The sequence below is a fragment of the Pagrus pagrus genome (assembly GCF_965226575.1).
Source record: "Pagrus pagrus genome assembly, chromosome: 11".
Taxonomy (NCBI): Eukaryota; Metazoa; Chordata; class Actinopteri; order Spariformes; family Sparidae; genus Pagrus; species Pagrus pagrus.
Window position 1 is genome coordinate 17859235 of NC_140195.1, and position 25609 is coordinate 17884843.

Sequence of the window (25609 nt, forward strand, 5' to 3'; positions counted from 1 at the left end):
CACAAAGTGTGATCCAACAGGTAGCTGAGTCCTCCAGTGTGTTTACAAACCTCATGTGTTGCTTTCACAAACTAAGATTGCCACCTAGTGGATCTTTAAGTGAACAACATGTTTAACCTCCTGAACTCTTAATTCTCCCTTTAATTTCCCCCTCAACAAGTGTAAAGGTAAAAAATATATTTTTGGTATTTGCTTAGTTAAACACACCTTTCTTGCTATGATGATGCTTTTAACAGGGGATGGCCCCTTATTTTAAAGGCTGCATCACAACAAAATGAAATAATCTTAAATTCCCCCCAAAATTCAGTATATTTTAAGAAACATTGAGATTTTGGCAAGAAGTTAGATTTCTGTGCAAAAAGAAAAAAACCCATCAAGGTTGCAGTTACGATCTCTCGTTTAAAGGGTAACTCCACCAATTTTTACATGTTACAGTGTGTTTAAAAGGCCTGGGGAGTGCTACTGCAGATGAGGAAAAGTAGTATAAAGCCTTTTGTGGCTCCAGAGGAAGCTGCATGTAATCTGATACATTTCCTCCAGTGATGTCACTCAGTGGCTAAGTTGCATTGTGGGAAATGTAGCTTTTGACAGGAAGAAGAAGATGTGGAGTGAAATGGTGAAATCTCTGGTTCTGTGTTGATTTTGGTCATTTTTTAAAACTGACCGCAGTGACTCCAACAGTGTTATGGGAGTGCAATGTTAGACCAGTGGACTGCTTTTTTTTTTTTTTTTAGAAAAAAACAAGTTTAAAAGTGAAATAAATCTGGGGTGTGAAGTTAAAATGAAGTGAGCTGCTCTTCATTTCTGTTTGAGGCTTCAGGCTACAGTACATCTTACTAGCATAACATCACCGAACAAGCATCATTCCTAAAAACGTATTTTGGTTCCCTTCACATATTTTCTGCCCGTCAGTCACAAGAGTGTCAAGCATTAACATCTGTTGTAAATTATTCCTGGAGGCTGGAGGAACATAACTTAAAGCAAACTTTGTGGAACCAGTAGATGAAATAATTCTGCAGAGTGAATGTGTTATACTGAATATGTATTTGGTCCTTAAGAATAAAAAGAACAAATCAATAAGAGTTTTAGTTTTTAAAATATTTTATTAAGCCATGTAGTTAAATTACAACATTGCTGGTACCAAACAACAGTGATAAAGTGTTCCTGTAAACAAAATGCTGACGCTCATAGTTTTAGTCTACTTCCTCAATGGTAGGGCCCTTAGCGCTGCCTCCTGCCTGGCTGCCGCAGCTTCCTGACGGTGCTGCTCCCTGGTACAACTTTGTCACAATCGGCTTGCACACTTTCTCCAGTTCCTTCTGCTGATGCTCGTACTCGTCTTTCTCTGCCAGCTGGTTGTTCTCCAGCCAGGAGATCGTCTCTTTGCACTTGTCAACGACCATCTTTTTGTCCTCCTCGCTGATCTTTCCTTTCATGTTCTCGTCCTCGACGCTGCTCTTCATGTGGTAGGCGTACGACTCCAGTGAGTTCTTCGCTGCAACCTTCTCCCTCTGCACGTCGTCCTCAGCCTTGTACTTTTCAGAGTCCTGCACCATCCGCTCTATCTCCTCTTTGCTCAGTCGGCCCTTGTCATTGGTGATGGTGATTTTGTTTTCTTTGCCAGTGCTTTTGTCGACGGCGGACACATTCAGGATGCCGTTGGCGTCGATGTCGAAAGTTACCTCCACCTGTGGTACACCTCTGGGAGCAGGAGGGATACCTGTGAGCTCAAACTTGCCCAGGAGGTTGTTGTCCTTGGTCATGGCCCTCTCCCCCTCAAACACCTGAATCAGCACACCTGGCTGGTTGTCTGAATACGTGGAGAAGATCTGGGTCTGCTTGCTGGGGATGGTGGTGTTTCGTTTGATTAGAGGCGTCATGACTCCTCCTGCAGTCTCAATGCCCAGAGACAAGGGAGCCACGTCCAGCAGCAGCAGATCTTGGACGTTCTCTGAAGTGTCACCCATGAGGATAGCAGCCTGGACCGCTGCACCATAGGCCACCGCCTCATCTGGGTTGATGCTCTTGTTCAGTTCTCTGCCGTTAAAAAAGTCCTGCAAGAGCTTCTGGATTTTGGGAATTCTTGTGGAGCCACCGACCAGGACGACTTCATGGATCTTGGACTTATCCAGCTTGGCATCTTGCAGGGCCTTCTCAACCGGTTCCAGCGTTCCCCTGAAGAGCTCCGAGTTGAGCTCCTCAAAGCGTGCCCTTGTGATGGAGGTGTAGAAGTCGATGCCCTCAAACAGAGAGTCGATCTCAATGCTAGCCTGGGTGCTGGATGACAGGGTCCTCTTCGCTCGCTCACAAGCTGTGCGCAGCCTCCTCACTGCTCTCTTGTTTTGGCTGATGTCCTTCTTGTGTTTTCTTTTAAACTCCTCTAAAAAGTGGTTGACCATCCGGTTGTCAAAGTCCTCCCCACCAAGGTGTGTGTCTCCTGCAGTGGATTTCACCTCAAAGATGCCGTCCTCGATGGTCAGGATGGACACGTCAAAGGTGCCTCCACCCAGATCAAAGATGAGCACGTTACGTTCTCCTCTTTTGCCTTTATCCAGGCCGTAGGCGATGGCTGCTGCTGTGGGCTCGTTTATAATCCTCAGCACATTCAGCCCAGCAATCACTCCGGCGTCTTTGGTGGCCTGTCTCTGTGAGTCGTTGAAATAAGCTGGAACTGTGATGACTGCATTTGACACCTTCTGTCCCAGATAGGCCTCAGAGATCTCCCTCATTTTTACCAGGACCATGGAGGAGATTTCCTCAGGGTAGAAGGCCTTGTTCTCCCCTTTATACTCCACCTGGACTTTGGGCTTTCCGTTATCACTGATCACCTTGAAAGGCCAGAGTTTCATGTCGGACTGGACAGTGGAGTCGTTGAACTTTCTCCCAATGAGTCGTTTAGCGTCAAAGACTGTGTTGCTGGGGTTCATGGCAACCTGGTTCTTGGCAGCATCTCCGATGAGCCTCTCTGTGTCGGTAAAGGCCACGTAGCTGGGAGTGGTCCTGTTGCCCTGATCATTCGCAATGATCTCCACTTTGCCATGCTGGAAGACCCCGACACAAGAATAGGTGGTGCCCAGGTCAATGCCAATAGATACTCCCTTGGCTGAGGACATCTTGATTGTTGCTGTAGAGTTCCTAGAAAAAAAGAGAGAAACATCAGGTTTTATTATTCTTCTGAAAGCATTCAAAATGACCAGATCACTGATACCCACAGTACTGATCAACTGTTTGTTGTGCCACCTCTCACTTTTGCATCAGACAAAGACATATCTTAGAGGTCCAGTTCTGTACCAAAGTAAGGAAACACTGACCGAGAAACTTTTTTTAATTCTGCTCTGCTGAGCGGACCGCAGTGATGAAGAAGTATTCATATTATTTCCTTAAGTCAAACCATACATAGGGGCCTATAGATCTGTAATATTTAACTGCATTTATTGCCAGAAAATTACTTTTGATACTTAAGTACATTTAATATCAGATACTACTAAAACTTTTACTCAATTTATATTTGTATGGGTGACTTGTACTTTTGACAAAGTAATATTTTAACACAATATCTTTACTTTTACTCAAGTATGACTTGAGTACTTTTTACAACACTGTTTGTGGCACCGCTGTCCTGCGAGAACCATGAAGTATCTATAAAAAGTAAACGCTTTATGGGCTCAACAGCCTGTTTAGTTTTGTGACAGTGCATTTTCCAGATAATCAAAGATCAGTTTATTTATCTTAAGATGTAGGAGAATTATCTCAACACATAAAGGAACAGTTGAGTAAAAAGTCAAATATTTGCCACTGAGATTAAGTAGAGTAAAAGTTTAAGGTAATATATAGTATAAGGAACTTCAAATTTGTATTGAAGCACAGTACTTTAGTAGACTGTTTAAACTAATTGCTCCACTAGTGAAATAAATAATAATGATAATAAATGGTTACATTTATTCCTGATTTATGTATTTCCTAAATTAGACATTTTTTCATTTTGAAAATGTCCTAAACCACAAGCTTAATGTAATTTTAACACCTTTTCTATTATAAAGTACTCAAATACAGCAGTTTCTGTGATGTACTATAAAATTAATTTCCTACCATCATTAATAATGATATGAGACATAAATGGTGCATTAGTGGCCTAATGGTAAATTTCAATGTTATCTTTCAGTGGATTAAAATAATGTCTGAGGATGCTCCAACACCATTATAAATATTTCAATATATAAAAACAGAAATTCATTTATTTAAAAACAATCAGATTATCAATAACTTACTTTCAGTGAAAATCTCTGTTCAAAGATGTTGAAGGATCTCAGCAGTCTGCTGGAGTAGTTCCCCTTGAGTCTTGATCTTTTGCCTCTTTGTGGTTCCTCTTGTAGTATTGCCTGGACTGACTCAGGCCCATTGCTTATATAGTTACAACCATGTTTCCAGAACACTCCCTGTACTCCCTCCACCCCTCCTCCAGGCTCAGTGACTCAACTGTTAATATTAGCAAGTAATGCAGCTGGCCCGGTCCGAGAGAGCTGGTGAATATTCCAGAGCAGTACAGCAGTTTGTCGTGGGCCAGCAGGGCTGACTGCAAGGGAACACAATGTAGCAGGAAGGCACACTGAGGGAGGTATGTGGAGGAGAAAGCAATCTTTATCCCCAAAAACCACTGAGCTCAAGAGGCCTCTCTCTGTCATCCTCTGGCTTCATTTTTCTTGAGACATCATATTCAAGTTAAAGAACTCGCTTTATTGCTGATTCTTTTACATACATAGTATACACTTATGCATTTTGATCACATGAAATATTACTTTAGGTGACCCAGTTGGATCAAATTAAGACAGCGACAATCATATGGCAAACATAAAGTCTAATATTTTTCCTCAACATATAGCTCATCGTACATTTACAATTAATACCAGAAGCAGTGGAAGGAAGACATCAAATGTGCCACTAATAAACATGGTTTTTACAAAAGAGGAATGCTCATTTAATTAAGGTCAGTGCTGATATTTACGTGTTGAAAATGATTTAAAAGGCACATTCATACCATGGCCTTAAAGGTATTATCCAGTCAAGCAGACAGATCTCAGCTGGAATGTGAATGAGCAAATGGAAATTTGGTATCAAATGAACAAAATTACAGCAGTTTGGAAATGTCTTGTGTGAAAGTGGCTTCTTCTCCTCAACATTTTAAGTATAGCCTTATCTTTAACATAACATCTTAATCTGCTGTTAGCACATTAAACATCCCTTTGGTTCGCACTGGTGCAGGAGAAGCGTTTTTAGGGCGAGTGTTCAATGCCAACAGCAAGAGTCAGGAATTCAAAAGGCACTGAGCCTTTCACAGGCTATTATAAACTCTTAAAATAAACAACATTGGGTCATAATGTTTAGCGAACAAATGCAATATTTCATCACTGTACTGTAATGGAAAGGATGACTGGATGTTACCTTTTAGGGCATGTATGCAGATACCATTCAATGAGGTTATTCAAAGGAGTGATTTGTAAGGAATGGCCAGAATTCAAAGGTAGCTCCAAAAATATAAAGGGTAGCACAACTGCTTACTGCTGCTCATTATACTCTTTGACTGTAGCGATTAGCTGTTGTTAGCAAGTAGCTCATAGCTTTGAAGCTAAGTAGCCCTAATAGCTGACAGAAGTCTGTCCACACTGAAATCTTGGATCATGGGGGGAACATGGCTGAACATCAGACTGAGAGATTGATGGAGGTCATAGTGGTCGAGTGACAAAGTAAGGAGGCGATTTACAGTGTCTCCAGTCAGGACTATGAGTTCAGGAACGAGAAGTCATTGCACACGGGGACGGGAGAGGCATGAAGCGGCAGACAGTGAGAGTCAGCCATCAGAAGCGAGACGGGCATGTAGAGTTGGAATATTTTCACATCTTACTGAGGATCTATTTAGACCAAATCAAAGATGATTGTGGAAACTGTGTCGGTGAGTTTTAAGTCATTCGTGTCAAGTTTGAATGAAGTGTGTTTTAGGATAAACGAGGCAATTAAGCTTGCCTTAGTACTGTCAGAAGCTGAATACTGGTATTTTCTGTTTAGTAAGCAGGAGTACAATTTGTTTTTAACATTTAGGGAAGTAGGGAACTCGCAGCTGACATACATCTTCCAGCTGAAACTACGGTAGTCCCCTTGAGGTACAAAGTGGTATTACGGGACAGGACCACCCCAGCCTAGCTGGTTAGCATGCAACTTCATTATACAATTTTGCAACGCAGTACATATAGATGTCTTTGACATAACGTCAACACTGTTGTTTATTCACAGTCTGTTGATAATGTTTTAATTCTGGCCATATCTTACATATTGCCCCTTTAATGCATGTACAACAAACATTTCTAAAATCAAGTACATTACAATAACGAGTTTGTTTTGGCTCATGGAATGTATAATAAAATGTTAATGTCATTAACAGATAAAACAAAATTCAGTTCCATTCTTCCGGCCATCTTTTGGCACTGTGCGTAGGGTAAACAAACAAATCAACAACTCTGTGATCTAGTAACAGAAGCATTAGCAACTAAATGAGTACATACACATGAAAGCATGCAAGCAGGCTTTTCTCTTTAAAACACGTGACAAGACAAGTAAAATGTTAGTTGGTTATACGTTGTATGTTCCCTACATGTCTTACTCTTATTTTTCATATGTAACACCATGTCTGAAGTGCTATTAATAAGTTACATTCAGCATAAGTAAAATAATTCCTTCGTTTTGTAGCAATTTAGAAAATAAAATAGATATCTCTGTTTATCCCAGGGCAACTGTGTGTTGAGGATCACACCATCAGTCAGACAGTCTCATTAATACCTGTGAACAAGATTCATGTTATTGTAAACATGTGAATTTGACCATTCATTATCATTGTAAAAAAGGAAATGCTCAGAGATGTTCAGAGTTGGAACATACCTGTAGTAATTGGGTTTGAAGGGGCCGTTCTTATTGAGGCCCATGTACTTGGCCTGCTCGTCAGAGAGCTCTGTCAGGTGGGCATCAAAGTTTGGGAGGTGCAAACTGGCCACATACTCATCTGGAAGAACGACACACATTTTAATCTACACTGTCTGGTGACATGTTCAGTGGATGGTGTAATTTTTAGGTCGAGCCACAAGGTGGGAACAATGAGCAGCAGAAATAAAGTAGGCCTTAAAGGAAGGCGCTGCAAAAATGCTATCCAACACATTTCACCATGAAACTTCCGTAGTTGAGTATTATCAAGACAAATTCAGTTAAACATTTTCTGAACTGTTGTGTTTGAATATGCAAATGAGACATTATCTGATTAATTTGCATACATTTTCAAGACAGAAATCTAAACATTGGATAAAACTAGGTTCAAAATTCTTGTTTTATTTTGTTGACATATTAGAGTCAAAGGTTTTATCAATCCATAACTAGGAAAACAGCCAACCCTAACCCTTTTATTAACATTGAAACAAATATTTTTTCTTTCACAAGTTATCTAATATTTTATGTTTAATAATGCAAAAAACATAGGCTATCAAATTGAATAAGGATTAATTTGCATACATTTCAGAACAGAAATCTGAATTAAAATAAACATAAACAAATATTTTTGGATGTTTTATTTCCAGGAGTCTGATAGAAGACATGTTATGGAAGCAGAATAGCCCAAAATCTCAAATGTTTTCACCTGTAATGTCTCCTCCCTTAAAAACTGCTAACAACATGCATCTAAAAGATCATTGTTAAACTAAATCTATTTAAAGAAATTTATAAATTGAGTCTGTTTTTCTTACCCATCTTCTTGGGCAGGAGGTACACATCCTGTTTGTAACGTCCCTCCGGAGCATTAAACAACTCAATCAGGGCCAGAGCCTACAGACAGCAGACACACACAATGTTTGTAAGGAATGCCAGGAAACTACATGTTTGTTCAGAACAGCAGGGTGTGTAGTGAGAGGGAAAAGTGTCCTACAGCTCCCCCGAAAGTGAGACAGACAAAAGACAGACTACTAACCTGAGTTGTAGCAGTGATGGACAGCACAAACGTAGGCACTGTGGAGCAGCTCAGATTTAAGAGGCGACCCTGAGGAATAACAGAGTAGATAAACTAAACTGATTACAAACAGTCACCAAAGCAACCTTGAAGCAACAGCATAAACAAGTTAGAATGTGACACAATAAGAATAACATGAAATATATGCAGCTGATGTAAGAACCACAGAGTGAGACGCCTGCAGGACTTTTTATACTCGAGGTTAAACTGACCCAGGAGATTCACTTAGCAGAATTTTACCCAGTCTGCTACATAACCCACAGTTACGACAATTTGCATATTATTACACACCAACATATTTCAGAAGATAAATGCATCTTAGCGTCTAGCTAATGCAAGATGTAGTCAGAGTTTTGTCTTGGTTGTTAAAAAGTGATATAAAACTTTTTTTTTCTTCTTCAAATTATAAGGGACACAGTTAAGATTGTAGAGTGACTTTACCTCTGCAAGAAGAACAACCCTCTTTCCGTCGGGCCAGATGATGTGGTCGACCTGAGAGCGCACCCTCTCCCAGGTCAGCTCGGGGCTGCGCAGACTCGCCTGAGGACATAAAAGACGGATCAAACTACAACTGCATGACAAATAGAAACATATTACAGGTAGAAGAATAAAGCATACAGCATGGACAAAAAAAATCAAACAAAGAAAAGCAGAACATAAAAGTTCAAGATGTTAGAAAAGAGGTTTATCGTGATGTTGCTCCTAAAGAAGGAGGCATTCTGGATTTCTAAAGTGGGCACGTAAGTGTGGGCATATTACACTCATTTTATTTTGAAATCAAAATAAATTAGGTTGAAGGAATAAAGAAGTCAATCTTTGTATCCCCTAGTGTGAATATAGTATTCTATAGGAAACCAGAAACAGCCTCTGACACTGTCCTGAAGAACACAGAACAGCCAAAACTGTGTGGTGAGGTGTAAAACATGGTTTACTGGAGAAAAGCTGTGCAACGTGTTTTAGTTTTGTCAGACTCACACTGGTCTGTAAAAAGAAATTCCCTGACACACACATTAGCAGAACAATCTATTATATATGCACACATTACCACATCGATCTCAGTATTGGAGTGTCCCATATTGCAGACAATGCAGCCATTCTTCATTCGGTCGAGCTGTTCTCTGGTGACAACGTTCTTGTTGCCTATAAATAAAAAGAATAAAGACCAGTAATTTGATGTGTGAACAGAGTCAAAGCAGACAAACAAATAGAAACATGCATTTCTCTCACTAGAATGGATTTACGACTACATGTAAACTAAATGTTGTGATTAAACGACGTGAATATTTAAATGAGGCGCGCATTTGTTAGCTGGAAACGCTGTGATTATCAAAGCAGAAGTAATGGATGTCACTGCATGGTGCACAGTACCAGTGCAAGTTATCACCACGTCCATCTGGCGGATGACCTCACTCAGCTTGACCACTCGGAAGCCGTCCATGCTGCGTGGATACACACAGAGATATTTCTCTTAGTTTAAGCAAACGTAACACAAAGTGGTGTTTATAAACTGTCTTTTTGAAATCAAGGTTAAGTATGACAAATGCACAGCTAGGAGAGCACATTGAGTGAGAGAGCAGCGCTGAATGCTAATAGTTAGTGACTCACCAGGCCTGCAGGGCACAGATGGGGTCAATCTCTGTGATGCACACAATGGCTCCGAGCGCCTTTAAAGCAGTGCAGCAGCCTTTCCCCACCTACACACCACAGCGCAGTGTAACAGTTGTAAACAGAATTATACAATACATGTAAACAGGTCTGCTGCACCTGTGAACATTCATACATCAAAGTGAGATTTCTTTGTTGTTTAAATCAAAGAATGATTCACCTCTCCATAACCGCACACGACAACTTGTTTTCCTCCAAACATGATATCTGTGGTCCTCTTCAAGCTGGCAGAGACAAACACAATGACACACACTTTTATCCATCTGCTCCACGATTAAAAAAAAGGGCTGCAGTTGCATGTTTGCAAACAACAGACCACATTCACACTGCAGCCATTTTTTTCTGACGTCACGCTCAGGGTGGGACGCTGAAGTGCTGGAATAATATCATGCTGCTGTGTTCTGTGTTGCAAATCCTATAAACAGAGGGAATCTGACAAATTGTTAACTTTTCACCGCTTCACGTTTGATCTGCAACTGATGAGATGATGGATATCAAAAAATCTGGAGGACATCGGGCCATATTTCAAGATAAAAGATATTTGATAACCCATTAGCTTCTTTTAGACAACAGCTAGAGTTAGCATTCAACCACTTCCTAGCTAACACTATGGTTTGACAGTCTTACACAATACGACAGGAGAGGTCTAAAATATCAACACACATCTTGGACATATGTATTTAAGCTATGAAGTGGTTAAATGCTTACGTTAGCTAATGGGTTATCAAATATGTTGTTTTACCTTGAGATAAGACCTGATGTCCCTCCAAATTTTCACTATTAATCATCTTTTCAGTCGATGATCAATCGGGAAGTAGTGAAATGATAATGATTTCTCAGATTTCCAATGTTTATACAGCCCATTAGCTAAGGTTAGCATTCAACAACTTCATAGCTCATATTATTGTTTGTTTACATTAGTGTGATTCACTTCCAGGCTTTAATAAATCTGTCCGAGATGTGTGTGTTGATATTTTAGAATTAATTTACTTTATTTATCTGTTATAAGTTATATGTAACACTATCAAACAGTGACGTTAGCAAGGAAGTGGCTGAAAGTTAATGTTAGCAGTTGTCTAACGGAGGCTAATAGAGGCGAGCTTTCTGTATGATTGATTCTACTCACCCATCCAGGATAGATTCACGGCAGCAGTACAGGTTGTCAAACTTCTGCTTGGTGACTGAGTCATTCACATTCATGGCAGGGACACACAGTTTGCCAGCCTTAGACAACTGGTACAATCTGAGAAGACACAAGGGGGAAACGTGTTCAGGCGGATACACACATGCACATATCCACACACAAACTGAGCAGCGGTCCTGTGTGACCTTCTACTTTCCGGAGTGTGTGGCTAATTGATTCCAGTGAGAGTTGTACATGCACAGCTGCTGTGACCTGCGGCCGAGCTCTGTCATGTTTCTCAAACTGGCTGCAGTCGAATCAGGCCGGTGACCTTTTCAATCTACAGCGTCAGGGTTTATTCATACTGCTATGACTTATATAACTGCTTTGGATACTGCCTGGGCTGACACAGTATACTGTGTATCATTCATCAGGAGGCTTGGTGTGCCTCCAGCTCAGCTCCATCTAGAGGACAAAATAATGTAAACACCTCACGAAAAAGGATTGTAGAAGCAGCTTAAAGGGACAGTTCACCACAAAATCAAAAGTACATATTTTTCTTCTTCTTCTTCTTCTTCCTTTTTTTCTTCTTCCTCATATTTATGCATCTAGATTGTTTTGGAGATATCAGTGTAGAGATGTCTGCCTTCTCTATAATGGAACTAGATGCTACTCGGCTTGTGATGCTCAAAGTAAAAAAAAATACATTTGACTTTATCCAGATAATCCACTGACTTAATTGTGAGCAGATTCATGCAGGAACTATAGTCTTGCTACTGAACAACAAGCCAATTATATCAAAGGGCAGAAGGAAACATACATCTACTCATGGGTGAGAGGTTAGCTGACTAAGCAAGTTAGTGTTAGAGCTCAGCTTAGGAGGACGCCATTAATGTTTACATCCTGGGCTGGGTTGAAAGAAAACAGTTACTACATGAAACTGCTCACAACAAAGTATGTGGATAATCTAAAGTAAACAGGTCATGATTTCTGGAAAGAGCCATCGCTGTTGAATTTACGTGGCTGATCTCTCCAAAATTTGGCAACTCCCACCAAAACAATCAAGACAGATAAATATCTCTACAGGTAAGTGAAAAAAATATCTGTATATTTTTGATTTTGGGGAGAACTGTCCCTTTAATCTTAGTGAAAACAGTGCTACAACAGTGAAACAGTGGTTAGGCTGAATATCTTAGTCTTTTAGCTATTGAAGTAATACAGTTATCAGAATTGCAAGGGGGCAAATTACAGTATCTGTGTGCGAAGTGTGGTTAAAAAGTGCTTATAAATCATTTTAGAAGGAAATGTTCTCAAATTCATGAAAACACACGCTGCATTGACACAAAAGGGACAGCAGTCACTTTGTGAAACTACCTGACAGTAACTGCAATCTGTACATTACGAAAGGGGTTGACAAATCATACTGAATTGCACGAAGCCTAACATGATCCACCTTTGTTTGCAGTCTAAATCGTAATACATCTTATTTACAAAGTGTTTTCATTATTTTGTCTTCCTCCTTAAGTCCAGTTCAGGTTATTTCAGTGTTAATGGTGCAGTAGGCAATATTTTACAATCCCATGGCACAAAAGGACCACAAAACAACTCCCAGGGGTTTGATCAATATTAATAACTCAAAAAGTGTAGCCACTGTCTGTATTACTCATAGTCCATTATGGGCGGTCTTAGCTTTGGCCATCATCCATCTTTACTCTTTCACATTAAAAAGACACAGGGGTGTAAAAAAAATCTATTGCCTATCTCACCTGTGCACTCCAGTGACACTCTCCTCCACGATGCCCCGGACCTTTTTGAAGACGCTGGGATACTTCTTGTACACCCAGTGGGTTAAGTCTCCGCCATCGTCCAAGATCTGGGACAAATACAGCAAGTAAATGGAAAGATAACACAACCTGTGATAGCACAGTAGAGCCCAGATTGATGTTAAACTTATTATGGGATTGTAAGGTTGATACCATATTGGCCTGCCATCCCTCCGTGTTGACACAGCGATCGATGCACCACCAGAAGTCGTCCTCTGACTCACCCTTCCATGCAAACACAGGTACCCCTGCAGGAAGCAACGCACGCACGCACGCACGCACGCACGCACGCACGCACGCACGCACGCACGCACGCACGCACGCACGCACACACACACACACACACACACACACACACACACACACACACACACACACACACACTTAATGGTGAAGACAGACATCACAGGAGAAGAGGACTGGCCAGCTGCATGAGCAACAGGTCCATTAGAGCAGCATTACACAGTGAGAGCACAAGCACAGACTGTTGCTTTAAAGTTGCATTAGCGCTAATCCAACTTGGCTTTAACACAAGACATTTCAAACAATTAGAAAAGACATGCAACAACACTTTTCAATGTATTATATACATCAATCTCGTCTATAGACCTGCAATTACCTTATTTTTAGCTAACAGAAACCTACATTGATAGCCATTTTTTGAGCTGAAGACCCACCAATCATCTCACATGTAACATCTTAGAGGAGAGAGGGTCTTACCTGTTTCAGCAAGTGCAGCAGCCACCTCATTCTGAGTGGAGTAGATGTTACAAGCAGTCCAGCGACACTGGGCCCCGAGGGCCACCAGAGTCTCGATCAGGACCTAAGAGGGAACGATGCAATAAACAGATACATGAATAAGGAGCAGAGATGAAGAAGAATCAGAGAGATCTGCAGTGAAGACGGTGAGAGGACGTACCGCTGTCTGAGCAGTGATGTGAGTACAGCCTACTATCTTCGCTCCAGCCAGTGGCTTCTCCCCCTGGGCTCTCTTCCTCAAGGAGATCAGGGCAGACATATCTGCAGAGGGACATATTGAGCCAAAGGACATGCAGGTCAGGTTTCGTTTTGTGAGAAGAATGGCGGACCATTTTGAATACAGAATTAAGCCCTTTTTATACAAGGTGGATGTGCAGTAAATGGCTGTAAAATGGAGACTGATTAAACAATATCATCAGCAACAGCTGTTGCTGCTCAGGCTTTGAGTCTGAAGAAGACTTGTCAAGCACTCACGCCTACATGTCACACACATGGGCAATGTAAACAGCCAGAGAGACAGAGACGGGGTATCAAAAGAGGAAAATTAGCAACAAGTGATGAATAGAGCTGAGAGAAAGAACTGCGATCATGTTTCCAGAATCATATTGACACTGCCCCAGCCTTGGGTCAGAAACTATTTTGAAATCAGGAGGAGACAACCTTTATCAAACAGTGTCTCAGCAGCAAAACCAATGCCATATGATACGTATCTGGGAACAGAGTCACAACAGGTAGCACAAAGCTCTTTTTGTATAAATGGGAATGATATCACAGTATCTCAGTAAGATCACAGAAAATGATTGATGATACACTCTCATTTACTCCGTGCAGGAAAAATGAATCCAAACGAGACCAGACCCTACAGATCCAATCTCAACTCCAACTACTTTACTGCTAAAAATGCTGCGTTTTTGAGTAATTAATCAAAAGAGAATCTATTCATTCATCAATGATGTCGTGATGTTTAAATTTACAAATGGGGGGGGGAATCAATAATCTTTAAAAAGCCTGTGTGCCTGTGAGGTCAGACATACCTTGTTCTGCAATTTCGATTTCACGTCGGCCAAATTCGGCCTGCTTGATGTTCTTCACACAGAAGTCGCTGCTGCCGTGGGTGTTGACCTGGGCCTTGTCCCGAGGGGAGGTCTCATCATCAGAGCTGTCGGTGTACGACGCAGCTGAGAAACGGAGACACAAAAGGTCACTATTGTGGAAAAGGATACAAAAGAGCCAATTATGAAATATAAACTTCAAATCCATTGTGTGAGGGGTGGAGCTGATGTGTGAGTGTGTGTTTTCGTGTGTGTGTGTGTGTACTGTACGTTTATGTGTTTATTACTTATGGCTAGATTTTTTAAGCTGACGTTGATATTTGGGAGTTTTAAAAACTGATTCTGGCTGATGGTGGCAAAAATCTGAATACGGATCCTTAAAATGTTTTCAAACAATTGTGAACGAGATACATACTAATCAGGATATTTTACAAAATCAACAGTTTCTAAATTACTCTGAACCCAGTTCGGCATTTCTGTACTGCATTGTCTTTTAAATACTGGCCCATTAATTGTTACAGCATAACTTTTATTTTGTATTTGTATATGTTGCTTTTGTGCATGGATTTATTTCATAAAAATTACATACATTTCTAGATAGATAAACTTAATGGGTCATAAGGGTCGTCATGGTTTCAATTCTAAATCAAAAGATGATTGAAATGAGCATTACGTGTCAGTTATCGAAATAAAAAGCAGGATCTGCAAATCTCCCAGTATTTTTTTTGCGTGTCTGGCGTGTGTCCACTGCTTGTCCAAAGAAAAACAACACCAATACTTGCAGGGTGTGTGTAATGCTACACACACGGCAGAACATGTGGGTTTTACAGATGAGGAAACTCAACCGGTTGTTGTAAGGTGACCCTCTGCCATTGAGTGACTCTTCTGTTGAATTTTGTGTTTAACAGTTTGTTCCCTATTCATTGGTAAATTATTGTTATTACATTTTAAATAAATTATTTCACTTTGACCATATGGCCTGGTGTGGTCTATCTTTTTAAAGAAGAATTTGAAAAGCTGTCAGGGCAAAAAAACAATGAACTCTTTACAGTATCAGTATCAATCCAGACTTAACAGTCGACAATGGGATCAGTGCAGGAAAAAAATATCTAAGTCTAAAAATGAGATTAAATCGTGCCATAAAATTAAATTTGCGGATTTGGATATTCATGACACCCTGACTGGTCAGTGCTTCAAATTTACAAAGCAAACAACTTCTGCAAACATTTGTGAGTCAAGGTCTTACACTGATCTGCAGTCTCAGCAGAAATCATTCATAATTACTTTTAGTAGACAAAAATACAGTTTGTATTTTAACATCCCTTGGAAAATTTCAGGTGTGCCGTACCTGAGCTGTAGCTGTCTGTGGAGGACTGCGAGATGGACCGAGAGAGGGAGCGGCGTCCTGCCTTGGTCGGGTACTTGCTGAACTCTTGTTTGTCCTCCGTGTTAGCGAACTGGATCTAAGAACCAGAACAAAACAGTGCACAATGTCAACACAAAAGGCAAACACAATCCAGATATTACTGTTAAGACTTTGTTCTGTCTGTATGCGCTGATTAAGCATTAACAATGAAATCGGGGGAGCGAAGAAGAGTGAGGAACAGAGTGTGCTGTAATCATCACACATTAACAGAGATGATGAAAACACTCTCAGTTATGTGTTTAGGTTAATTTGTTCACAGTCTTTTCATTTATATTTGAACTCATTTCACTGTTTCAGCCACTAAAACGCTCCTTTTTAAAGGTAAATCAGTAAATCCCAGGTGGGTCAGGAAGAAGGGAGCTGAAGCCTATTTTTAGATGTTTCATGCTGCTCTGTGATTTATGCTTTGTTCAAATACACAGGCTTCAGTTGTTGCTGTGTTTCACCGTGTCAACCCTACCCTTCAAAGAACCAAGGATCAAAGAGCTGGAAACACATAAAGTGAATCAGCAGCACAGAGCTAGCTCGGCTATTTTCTAGCCTTTAACAGAAGATTAAAGTCTCACCTGTCCGGTCTTTGGGGTCACTGTACCAAACCACAGTTCATCCAATATTTTAAAATCATATCATTCAGCTACTAACTAACAGCCAGAGCCTGGTGTGAATCCGGCTCTATTTAGGGCTTGGCAGGGTACAATTAGACTCGGATCTGACAAATCCACTAAGTGTCATTTTAACACCCTGAAACTATAAGAGTCAGGCTGTGACAGCAGAAGTCAACAGTCAGTTGTAAATATTAGAAACAGTAGAGGGGCTGCACACTGAGACGCTTTAGTAAACTGGGTCAGTCAGGACAGTGAGGAGTTACTAGTTACAGTCCAGCAGAGTAATCTAAATACAGAGAACCTAAAGGCAGATATACTTCATTTTCACAAACACAGCAGCCCAGGTGGGCGGGAGGCTGTCGCTTCTATTTTGCTTACAAAAGACTGTTTCCGGTAGATGAGCTACTCAGCATTTTACTTAAATAGGAAGTTTGCAGGTGGGTTTCAGGTCTGAGCCTAATAATGTCATTTGCTGCTGTACTTAATGTAAGACTCAATATCACATCACGTAAACACTGATGATTATTACTGCAATATATTGGTTTGAGAAGAGGGTGAAGAATTAACATTATCTTGCATAAAAGACACATGTAACCCTTTCCAAGAAATCCTGCAAGTGTCTTAGAGGCTTAGTGGCAAGTTGGCTCCAATCCAAGCTCAAACTCTGATGTCGTGTCTCTCGTCTTTCTCACAACTCTGTTTAATTTCACAACATTTTACACTGTCGTGCAATCAAGAGGGGCGGACATGAACGTTCACACATCCATTTTTAATAACTTCCTCTTTTGTTTGTGTCTTCATTATTTTGTTTTCATGGCAGTTGAGTGAAAATGTTTCAGAGCAAGGTTTTATAACACTGTTTTTGTTACTTAGATTCTCTAATTCCTCATCATTTGACAAAATCCAAAATGTTTTATTTAATCATGTTAGTTATAGTCATTTCTCAGCAGTAAGTGACTTCCCCCAAAATTTCTACACATCTTTGTTCTCACCCTTCACCTACATGATAAATCCTTTCAAATGTCTTCATTCATTGCGACAACGCCGCAGGATTTACCTTGTTCTCTTATTTTAGATGTCCATAGTACGTGTTTGCACTAAAAACTAACGTGCAGGCCAGCTGAGTTGACACAACACACAGATGATAATTCCGGGAACACATGAACGCCAGACTCACAACAGTGAGTCTGGCCGCATTTAAGTGTGATGTGCACCGCACACACAGACATCAGCCTGCAACACGTCTTGCAGGTGAAGCTGAACGTTAATGATTATGACATTGAGGAGCAATGACACAACATTCACACAATACTACATGAAAAGAAATTCTTTGCACTGTCTAACATAATGCTGATGTTTTTCTAAGAGTAAGCTCACAACTGGATGAAACTAGCACATGACTCAGGTAGTAGGGCTAACGATTATTTTCATTATCAATTGAACTGAAGATTACTCCTGAGTCTTCAAATTGCTCTCAGTCCAAAACCCATAGACTCTTGAATTACTGTCATAAATGACAAAGAAAAGCAGCAAATCCTCACATTTACGAAGCTGGAATTAGTGGATGTTTGACATTTTTACTTGAAAATTACTAAAACGATCCATCAATCGTCAAAATAGTTGGCTATTAATTTTCTTTTAATTGTCTAAAGGTTGCAGCTCTTCCTTGTAGTCACCACACAAACATTAGCGGAAGCTGATTGGGGCTTCATACGGACAACACTAACATAGTTAATGACCCCTAAGGGGAAAAATACTTAACGCAACTGCAGTAGTTCTGCTTTATGTGAAACCGTTTTACCTCAAATTTGAAAACAAGTCATGTTTACCTCAATGACATCATACGTTTAAAACTAAAGTCTCTGTGGCAGAAATGGCTAAAACAGTAGTAACCTGATTCACTTAGTGTTTATATCTCACAATCCCATTTTCCATGTGCAGTGACACCTCAACAATCTACTATGTCAGTATGCGGAAACTCAAGAAGCTTGTGAGACAGTGTGAACTGAGCACATCTCTGCATGTCGGCTTTCACAATTGAGAGTGTGCTCTGTCTCATACACTTGCAAAATACTTTTATGTTTGCTTTGCATCAGTTTGGACTCTTGAGGATCCAGCAGAGCTTTTGCACAGTCTCTTGCATTGTTCTTCCCCCAATTCACAGGCATCAAAATCAGAGACAGCTTCTCTTTAGGTCACAGCTTTAAGGAAAACACGAGGTTAATCGGATTAATGATGAATTACTCAGTGTTATTTAAGACAGCATTCTGTCTCTACTACTCTTACACAGTGAGTGAACTATCCCAGAGGTGAGCTCTGACAGCAACCTTGGCCTTTTGAGGAGACGACTGAACTTTCAGCTGAACAATTTTGTTGCAAGTCAAAGATAAACACATCTGTGTGGTCCGCATTGTTGCATAACATATGAAATCATTCTACATAACTGCAACAAGAAGACAGAAAAACTTGTGACATGCCAGAGGTAACTCCGGCACATCTGTGTGTGGGATATGCAGTATCTTTAAGAATAAGTGTGCTGGATGAGCTCCCGGTGATGCATTAGTAGCGACTCACCCTTTCTCTCCCGTGCACATGTTTGTGTGCCATGGCTGCCAGTCACTGCCTGGTCTCTCCAGTTTTCCAGCCAACTTCCCTGTGCCTGTGTCCTCTGTGTGTGATGGTACTAGGTGTCCCTGATGCTATTATCCCAGAACACTCCCAGGCAGAGCCGGGGGGAGGTTCCCACCTATTATCGTGATTTCTAATGGCCAACCTGGAGGGGGAGAGAGAGGCCTAGAGAGAAAGGGGGAGGTTGATTCCAACTGAGCCTCTCTCTCTCCCTCTCTCCCTCTTTCTGTTTCACTCTCTGGTTCTGCCCTTGACAACAGGCTGCTAAAGTCAGAAGGTTGTGTTTTGTGCTTGATTTTTTTAAGTGCTGAGAGAGCAAATGCAGGATATGTAAGAACGCACGAACAAGAAACAGGGAAAACATCCCATACACACACTAAGACAAAAAGCACATTTGCTTCCAGCTTTTACTTTCAGGCTCCTGGTTTGGACTACTAAATAAAAGGGGATTGACAGGAGGAATTAAACCCTGTTCCCATTAGCCTTCTGCTGCATCAATAAGCGGCCCATCCAGTCCCATCCTACAGCTAAAAATACCCTTTCTCTCTTAGATAGCAGGCCAGGTCACAGACTTAAGCTGTGGTGTTGCTGTCAGCCTGCAGTGTAAAGGGTTCAATGGAGGGCTGGCATAAGGCGAAATTAACTACTTAGCCAGACTCCACTCGTGCTCCACAGCGCCATCTACAAGCCAATGACAGAAGCATTTGATTTGAAGATTTGATTGAGATCGAATGGTGTGCAGACACCGAAGCGATGCCCAAGTCAAAGAAGAGGTCCCTTAGACAATAATCACCGTACTGTACTTCCTTTGGTCTGTGAGGCGCCTGTTTAGATCAACGCATGCATAACGGATTACTGTGTTGTGAAGAAAACATACAGTGTGCTAATCCTTCCGCCAGGACAACGTGACCTTAAGCAGAAACTATAACTTGTATTTACCATATACCTCAATCCTCAGGTATTTCATTAAATAAATGGGAAGGGTATGCAACCCCACCATTTGTAATATTATTTTGTTCCAAACGTGAGAAGGCAAGTAAGCCAGAATGCCTAGTGCACATCCTGTAGTTAAACCAGGGAGAGAGAGAGCCTTTAAAAAAACCACAGGCATGACTGAGAACAGCTTTAAAATGATGAAACATGTCAGTATGGATGTGTTATATTTCTCAGCTTATGGTGACTTTTCCCTCTATGTTAATATCGGTCACACTGTGGAGCAAACCTGTGTGGATATGGCAGACTGAGTTTCAATGAACACTACAATGAAACTGTTGTTGTTGTCAGTGTTATTTTTCTAAATACAGCTTGATGGACTTATTATGTGATTTCTTTTTTGTGTGTGTGTTTGCAGGAAACAGTCCTGATCGTGCCCAGGAAAAGATAATCTCCAAAGACACCCTCAGCATATATTTGGAAGGGTTAGAGGAGGCCTTTGGACTCTTTTGGGCCCTTTCATTACCCTGGGCTCGGGACAACTGACCCGTCTGAGGTGCTGTTCCTAAAGAAAACTGGTGCAGTTTACGTAATTCAGCTCATTCAAATTTAGTCTCTCAAGTTCTGATCCCTCCACATGAGGTCACCAAAGTCACACGTTTTCAAATCCTACACTGAAGGGGCTTTAAAAGTTAACAAAACAACATTCACTGCCACTAGATATCAGACTAAAGCAAAACCCAACACAAGGTTTGAGACTGTATCAACATTTGTAAGTGTGAAACAACTGGAAAAATGTTTAAGGAGACCTCTGGACCGTGGATGTTTTGAGAAACATTTTATTTTATGGTTTAGCTGTGATATAAGTAAGTTTCATACCAGGCCATCTTGTTGAAAACAGATGTGGGTAGGACGAAGAAGGACTCTCATGCATGCGTGGCCGGACCGGCTACCAAAACTACGTGCAGAGAAGCTCATATCACAACACACAGGGGAGTGAGACGTCAATCTCTGTTCAGGATGCCATTACCCCACTATATTTTTACATAACAAGTAGCTGTTTGTCGCCGTATTAATGTTCAAAATATCACATCTAAAATAAGTTTTTAACACAGAGGTCTGAAGCTGCGTTGAGCAGAGACTTCTATCTCTATAATTTACTAAACTGCATGTTTAAACACCTTCATTTAAACTTGCCTGTAGAGGGGAAACAATCAGCACTTGACCTTCATGAAACCCTGCCATAATGTTGGCAGACAAACAAGACGAGATGGTGGAAATAAGAACACGTTTGAGAATCTCTGTAAAACTGCCCACAGGGACGAGATAGAAATGATGATGCATGAACAAATTCACAGTGAGCGAGTCCTATTCCCAGGGGGGCGTATTGTGTAACTGCTGGATGGATTCAGAGAGTGGAGGCAGAGTAGTGGTGTTCTTTGACTCACCCACCCACACGCTCTCTCTCTCACACACGAACACACACACACACACACACACACACACACACACACACACACACACACACACAAAGTCATTTCATTTTTAATTTGTAACATTGATTGTTTTTGTTCAGGGCAGCTTTCAGTTGATTATGTGACAATGCACCAGCCTCAGTTGAGCAGACATCCACCTCTACTTGCTCAGCTGTGATCTGTGATTTCAATTAGTTTTATCTTTTTACTTTTCATTTGCAGTTTATTGTTTATTTCATTCATTTTTTCCCATGTAAACAGGTGGCTCAGTTTGACACGGGGCTCTCACATTTATTCACAACACGCTGCTTTGTTTTCACGAGCGGAGTGAACATTCCTTCCATCCAATATGTTTTCAATCTGGCTCCCTGAGGCGACTCACGGTCCACACATTATTGCCTCGTCAGACAGGGGGTCTGAGCCAATATTTTGAAGTCTGTGAGCCCCGCTGCTGGGAAAAAAGTTATTTTTATTATTCTGATTATTTTGTCCACCTCTTACACCAAATATTACAAGATTTAGTTCACTGAAATCACAAAGGCAAGACATATCATTCAGAATAAACACTACTGGCACATTATATTAAAAAGCATTAACTCACGAGTAAAGGCCAGTTTAGTGAAGTAGTTTTTGTTTAGACTGTCAGAGATGTTTATTCCCATTTGTGATGATTTATAAGGCTGTATTTATTTATTTGCTTGTTAGTTTGTTTAACAGGGACCACACAGATAAACACTGTTACATAAGGACGAGCAGTGACTGAAATATAAAGTACTGGTCTGCATGTGACTACTTGTCTGCCTGTGCCTCTGCCACTGCAGTTTTCCTGTGCTGGGTACAAGTCATCGTGACTTCTGCTTCTGCAATGTTTGTCACAGATTCATACGTGAACTAATGAAGTCAATGACTCATGTCAATCTGAACATTGAGAGTTTTTAAGGCAACATATGGAAGTAAAATGAAGACAAAAACAAGGCGATTATGTGATAAAGTAAAGGGATCATGATTAACATGAAACATGCAGCATTGGATTTAGGAGGATCTACTGGCAGGAAGAGCTGGAAATATTTATATTTTTGAATGTTAACTAAAAACCTATTCTATTCAGTATGGCCTTCATGTTGTGTTTTGTAATTTTATGGTTTTATTGTTTATACTTATTTTATCTATTTATTTTTACACCATTACTTTTGTGTTTATCAGCATTCTATTTTATTGTATGAACATTTTTTAATCTTAATCCATTTGTATCCATCATACAGTATTTCATCATCTTATTTTCATGGTAACTTTTAGAGCTTGTATTATCGTTTATTACTTTAACTACCCATATTTTATTTTATGTATATAAAGTTTGATTAATAAGTATCAGCAGGAATTAAATAGAATATTCATAATTAAGTTGTTATTAGTGAATGATCACCTGAAACTAAGAATTGTTGTGTTTTTGTTACTTTAGAATAAACCTGTTATAACTACAGAGGGAGGAGGTCTGCTTCAACGGAGTCCGCCATGTTTCACTGCCATCTTCCCACAGTAGTCCAGAATGGACCAACCAAACTCTGGCTCGAGAGAGGGTCCTTTAAATTTTTTGCGCTTTCAGTGGCCTATGTGTAGTGAAGGCGAGGGGTATTTAGCTGGTTGTAATCTGCATCCTCAACACTAGATGCCAGTAAATCCTACACACTTGAGATGTGAGATTTAAAAATTACATGAAGATCAGCAGTCGGTGCCAGACTAGAAGGTCATGTCAGTCACAAGCACTGCATTATTATTTAATGTGTCACGCACAACCCGACTGAAATGAATACTGAATTTGTGAGGCTGGTATCAGGATAAAATAACATTTTGCACAGCCTCACTGCATTTAGAATAATTCTTAATATCTATGAATAGAAAACACAAGTACAATACATTAAAATAAAATCTAGATTATAAGGATACCAGGACTTGTTGGTGTACTTACCAATATATTAACATATCAGGACACACACTGCTGCATCACGCTCTAGCTCTTAAAATCATGTGCACAAGTAATGACAGTTATCATAAAGGTCACCTTGAGGGACAGACAAATGCTTCGCAATCAAGCTGACAAACTGGACAAAATGGCATCAAAACATCCCAGAGAGGTTCATGATCAGCTCTGTGAAGCAGTCTGGGCTAAAAGTGTTCCCCAAAACCAGTTCAATTTAAACACCTGAGCAAGTTAGTTCTGATACACAAAGAAGCAAATCCCTGTCCGTCCCATGTTTGTCCACCGCCTGCTGCCAGCTGTGACACACGGTGGTGGATCTGTAATGATATGAGCAGCCACCTCAAGGGAGTCTTTCACTCTGATGATCGCTATGTGGCGTTGTGTAACAGCCAAGAAATCCAAGGCCTATTCTCACAGGTGCACCTCGTGCTGCAGAAACATGCTCATTATGCTGTTCTTGTTACTAACAATGATGAAGCCCACACATGCACGCACACTCCTGAACAAATACAAGATTGATACACGAACACAAGGATGAGTTCACTAAAGGAGAAAATCCTCTGACTGCAGTTCAAGATGGATTGAAATTCTTCAGAAGGCAAAGCCTACACCATGCTTAGTGTGCAGACCCCCTGTGAGGTCTTGCATTTCTTCACTTGCAGAGATGTTGAATCAGAGGTTTAAGAGCTCAACTTGGCTTTTAGTTGTTTTCCTGCCTACAGATTGTTGGCATGATGTAGACATTGTGATTTTAAAAAAACAGGAAGGCAGATTTTACAATGATCCAGTCTTGATGAGAGCTGAAATTATATGTTGTTACCTCAGTAATAACAGAGCAAAAGCTATGATTAGACCCGTGAAGCAAAAGCTTTTCTTTGTGGCCTAACTTCCCCAGATTCTTTAGTTGGATGCGACTATTTCAAATATAATTTTTACATGGAGGGACCCCCCTCAGTGGGATGGCTGCAACATACAGTAACTGTGTAAATGTGTGACGCTGCAGCATCACATCCATCAGTTGTCCATGGATCTCTGTGCTGAAAAATGCAGACACACAGCGCCTGCCCTTGATGTGCATTAGCTCTCCGCTGCGGTACAATGCGTACGTCCTGCTCTCAGCTGCCTGCCGACAGCACACACGGTCTCTGTGCCCGGCGGCTGTGACTGATGGCGTGCATCACGTCTCTTACCTTCTTGACGGATTTCAGAGTGGGGACTGCGGTGAACGCTGCGGAGGGCATTTCCCCGACATTCATATTCACATCACTGCTGTTTTTGCTGACAGTCAGCGCTGAATATTTCTCCGCGACGTTTTCGGTCTCTTTGACATATTTCGTGGCTTGTTTCACCTCCGCCTTGCTGTCCACAACCGAGTCGGTCATCGCATCCAGGTGACAGTGACAGTGTTACAGGAGAAAGAGGAGAAGCCGGTGCTGGACTGAGTTCACACTAACGTTAGCTTCTTGCTCTCGTCGTTAAGCTTCGTGGATTAAAATCAGCGAAGCACGCTGAAGCACTCGGACAAGACCTCGGCGATTAGTAGGCTGCTTCAGGAGAGATTAACCTGTTATCTAGCTTCAGTACTTCGTAAAAGAGCGGGTCCTCCAGGTCTGCTGTCATCCACAGACGGCAACATCTCCGGCAGGAGGGGGCGGTTTGTTGAGGGTGTCACCTGAGCCAGTGGGCAGTGTGTAGGCGGTGATAGTCCGGTCAGCGCCGCGCTGGAGCAACGGCACATTCAAAATGGCGTCAGCTCAGGGTAATTAACTTAGCAGGATGTATTAGTTTGATTTGTTGGTTTACTACTTGTCAGTCAGTTCTGTTATTTCCTTAGCTGCCTAACATAAGCCCAGAGTTTAGCCTCCCAGGAGGATGAGCATAAGTCCCGCCTCCTTCGCTATGATTGGCTGACCGTGGTACCTACGTTTACAATCTGAAGCGTCTGATTGGTCGGCCGTGCTTTGGACAGTTTTAACCTGGGAGGTCTAACTCAGGGCAAAATCAATACTTTATTGTCCCATAGCCTCCAAGAATTTCAATTAACTGTGCTCCTTTGTTATGTAACATTTGACAAGTGATTTAAATGATGACTACATACCTAATT

General features: G+C 41.0%; 2 protein-coding genes across 3 annotated transcripts; both read right to left on the minus strand.

Annotated features, from left to right (window-relative positions):
• Nucleotides 1–1115: 1115 nt before the first annotated feature.
• On the minus strand, nt 1116–4645 carry hspa1b (heat shock protein family A (Hsp70) member 1B). Its single transcript, XM_084366986.1, has 2 exons — nt 4269–4645; nt 1116–3135 (listed from the first exon to the last, which is right to left on the minus strand). Exon 2 carries the CDS (start codon nt 3111–3113, stop codon nt 1194–1196), a length of 1920 nt encoding a protein of 639 aa, XP_084223112.1. The 5' UTR covers nt 3114–3135; nt 4269–4645; the 3' UTR covers nt 1116–1193.
• Nucleotides 4646–4713: 68 nt separating this feature from the next.
• Nucleotides 4714–25334, minus strand: ahcyl1 (adenosylhomocysteinase-like 1). 2 transcript variants are annotated; one of them, XM_084366987.1, is made up of 17 exons: nt 24696–25334; nt 15809–15923; nt 14443–14586; nt 13569–13669; nt 13370–13472; nt 12803–12897; nt 12593–12699; nt 10830–10946; nt 9864–9927; nt 9644–9732; nt 9407–9477; nt 9084–9178; nt 8480–8578; nt 8000–8068; nt 7779–7857; nt 6928–7048; nt 4714–6828 (listed from the first exon to the last, which is right to left on the minus strand). In XM_084366987.1, exons 1-17 carry the CDS (start codon nt 24885–24887, stop codon nt 6822–6824), a joined length of 1668 nt encoding a protein of 555 aa, XP_084223113.1. In that variant the 5' UTR covers nt 24888–25334; the 3' UTR covers nt 4714–6821. The 2 variants fall into 2 exon arrangements, with proteins under 2 accessions (XP_084223113.1, XP_084223114.1); XM_084366988.1 differs by lacking the exon at nt 24696–25334 and adding an exon at nt 19066–19169.
• Nucleotides 25335–25609: the final 275 nt, after the last annotated feature.

Bases quoted from the DNA above. Each gene is read 5' to 3' on its own strand.
- hspa1b (XM_084366986.1), bottom strand. From the start codon at position 3,113: ATGTCCTCAGCCAAGGGAGTATCTATTGGCATTGACCTGGGCACCACC.
- ahcyl1 (XM_084366987.1), bottom strand. From the start codon at position 24,887: ATGACCGACTCGGTTGTGGACAGCAAGGCGGAGGTGAAACAAGCCACG. The intron at 15,924-24,695 runs GTAAGAGACGTG...TCTGGTTCTTAG, and splicing joins CTCTGAAATCCGTCAAGAAG to ATCCAGTTCGCTAACACGGA. The intron at 12,898-13,369 runs GTAAGACCCTCT...TGCTTCCTGCAG, and splicing joins TGCTGCACTTGCTGAAACAG to GGGTACCTGTGTTTGCATGG.